The sequence below is a fragment of the Octopus bimaculoides genome, chromosome 20 (assembly GCF_001194135.2).
Source record: "Octopus bimaculoides isolate UCB-OBI-ISO-001 chromosome 20, ASM119413v2, whole genome shotgun sequence".
In the NCBI taxonomy this organism is placed as follows: domain Eukaryota; kingdom Metazoa; phylum Mollusca; class Cephalopoda; order Octopoda; family Octopodidae; genus Octopus; species Octopus bimaculoides.
The window spans coordinates 14,018,507-14,020,867 of NC_069000.1; the positions used below are offsets into that span (position 1 = coordinate 14,018,507).

Sequence of the window (2,361 nt, forward strand, 5' to 3'; positions counted from 1 at the left end):
ATATATATATATATATATCATCATCATCATCATCATCATCATCATCGTTTAACGTCCGCTTTCCATGCTAGCATGGGTTGGACGATTTGACTGAGGACTGGTGAAACCGGATGGCAACACCAGGCTCCAATCTAATTTGGCAGAGTTTCTACAGCTGGATGCCCTTCCTAACGCCAACCACTCAGATATATATATATATGGGTTCAGTCCTACTGTAGCTTTGGGCCGACCAAAGCCTTGTAAGTGCATTTGGTAGATAAAAACTGAAAGAAAACCATCATATGCATGTGTGTGTGTGTGAGACCACTACCACTTGACAGCTCATGTTGTGGGGACATTATCTTGAAGCTTCAAGATTTTAGTGATGTGATTGTTTATTTTTAGAATGACATTGTAGAATATGTGGGAAAGACTAGATCTGGCCAGTTTGACGATAAAACATGTAGAATATTTAGGCCAGATGTGGTCAGTTTAAATACAGAAGGGTTTAAGAATATACCAAAAACAATGTCATGATACCTGTTATTCATAAGAGAGCTAAGAATCATCAAAGAGTCTTCTATGAGTCCAACAATTTCGCTAGTTGCATCTCCTCGTAATAGTTGTTCTCCTCTGTTCTTGAAATTACCAAAGGTAAACTCTTTCATATCCCAATCTAGCATCACTTGTTTCAGTTTCGCTTCGATATCTTTTTCTTTTTCAGCTGAAATGCAAATATCCTGAAATATAAACATAAATCGTTTTTCTGTTGTATTCTCATTGATTTTCGATTGATCCAAATGATTTGAGTTAATGAAATTGTTAATACAGAATTTTTTAAAAATATACTATGTTAGTGTGCCATTATCATTTCCATGATATTTACCATCATCATCATCGTTTAACGTCCGCTTTCCATGCTAGCATGGGTTGGACGATTTGACTGAGGACTGGTGAAATCAGATGGCTACACCAGGCTCCAATCTGATTTGGCAGAGTTTCTACAGCTGGATGCCCTTCCTAACGCCAACCACTCCGAGAGTGTAGTGGGTGCTTTTACGTGTCACCCGCACGAAGGCCAGTCAGGCGGTACTGGCAATGGCCACACTCAAAATGGTGTATTTTATGTGCCACCCGCACAAGAGCCAGTCCAGGGGCACTGGCAACGATCTCGCTCAAAAATCCTTACACATGTCACAGGCACAAATGCCAGAAAGGCGACGCTAGGCACAGGTGCCATCCCGATTTCGCTTTCGCTTGCCCCAATAAGTCTTCGCAAGCTGAGTTTTGTGTCCAATGAAGGAGACGACGTCCTTCATCAATATACACAAAATACGCTTTTAAGACTTAATCCTTCACTGGGGCTAACACAACTATTATAAACAAGGTGAGGAAGTAATCAGTGAAGGAGCTTGTAAGTGATTGCTCATATTGCTAGAAATAGCAGTCAGAGCTTCTTCAGATCAGATCCTGCCATCATTTGAAAACAAAAGAAAGAATACATTGGATGACGTAGTCTTAAAAGGATGGTCATGACTGGAATGCATTTGATCATCGATTTTCTTAACACGGATTGACTTGCATTAAACAGCAACAAAGCAACAAAAATAACAAGGTCAAGTAAAACTTAAAAGCTATTTTTGTATTTCTAGCTGATGTAATAACAAAAGGACAATGATTCATTCAAATATTCTTATGAATGGTTTTTCGAGTTTTTTTTATAAGCTTTTGTCATAAACCTTGCAAATTACTCACAAGTGAAAAAAAATTTGCTACCAGCAATAGTAATTAGTAAAAGAAACTTTGGTTCCTGACAATCCTAACTTTCAGTTTGCAAAGAATTTTTTGCTTAATTCCAAGAAAACAAATCACTTAAATCTTAAAATACAAATTCAATATATATTGAAACTATGTGGCAAGAAGCTTGCTTCCCAACCACATGATTCTGGGATCAGTCCTACTGTGTGGCTCCTTGGGCAAGTGTCTTCGACTATAGCCTTGTGAGTGGATTTGGTGGATAGAAACTGAAAGAAGCCTGTTGTATATGTGTGTGTGTGTGTTTGTACCCCCACCATCACTTGACAACTGATGCTGGTATGTTTATGTTCCCATAAATTAGTGGTTCAGCAAAATAGACCAATAGAATAAGTACTAGGCTTACAAAGAATAAGTCCTGGGATCCATTTTATCAACTAATATGACATATTTCAACTGCGAAAAGGCAAATTCACTGCAGTTACTAGAGAGAAAATTTTAAGCTGTAAAAACACCATATCTGTTCCATATTGTCTTGTGAGTGGATTTGGTAGACAGAAACTGAAAGAAGCCCGTCGTATATATGTATGTATATATATATATATATATATATATATATATACACAT

General features: G+C 37.7%; 1 protein-coding gene across 1 annotated transcript in view; it reads right to left on the reverse strand.

Annotated features, from left to right (window-relative positions):
• Window positions 1-2,361, reverse strand: part of LOC106881606 (dynein axonemal heavy chain 5-like) — a 222,976-nt gene that overhangs the window by 141,298 nt on the left and 79,317 nt on the right. Inside the window, exon 23 of the mRNA XM_052975199.1 lies at window positions 520-719. Within this exon, the coding sequence (XP_052831159.1) occupies window positions 520-719 (200 nt within the window). The remainder of the gene's footprint in view (window positions 1-519; window positions 720-2,361) is intronic.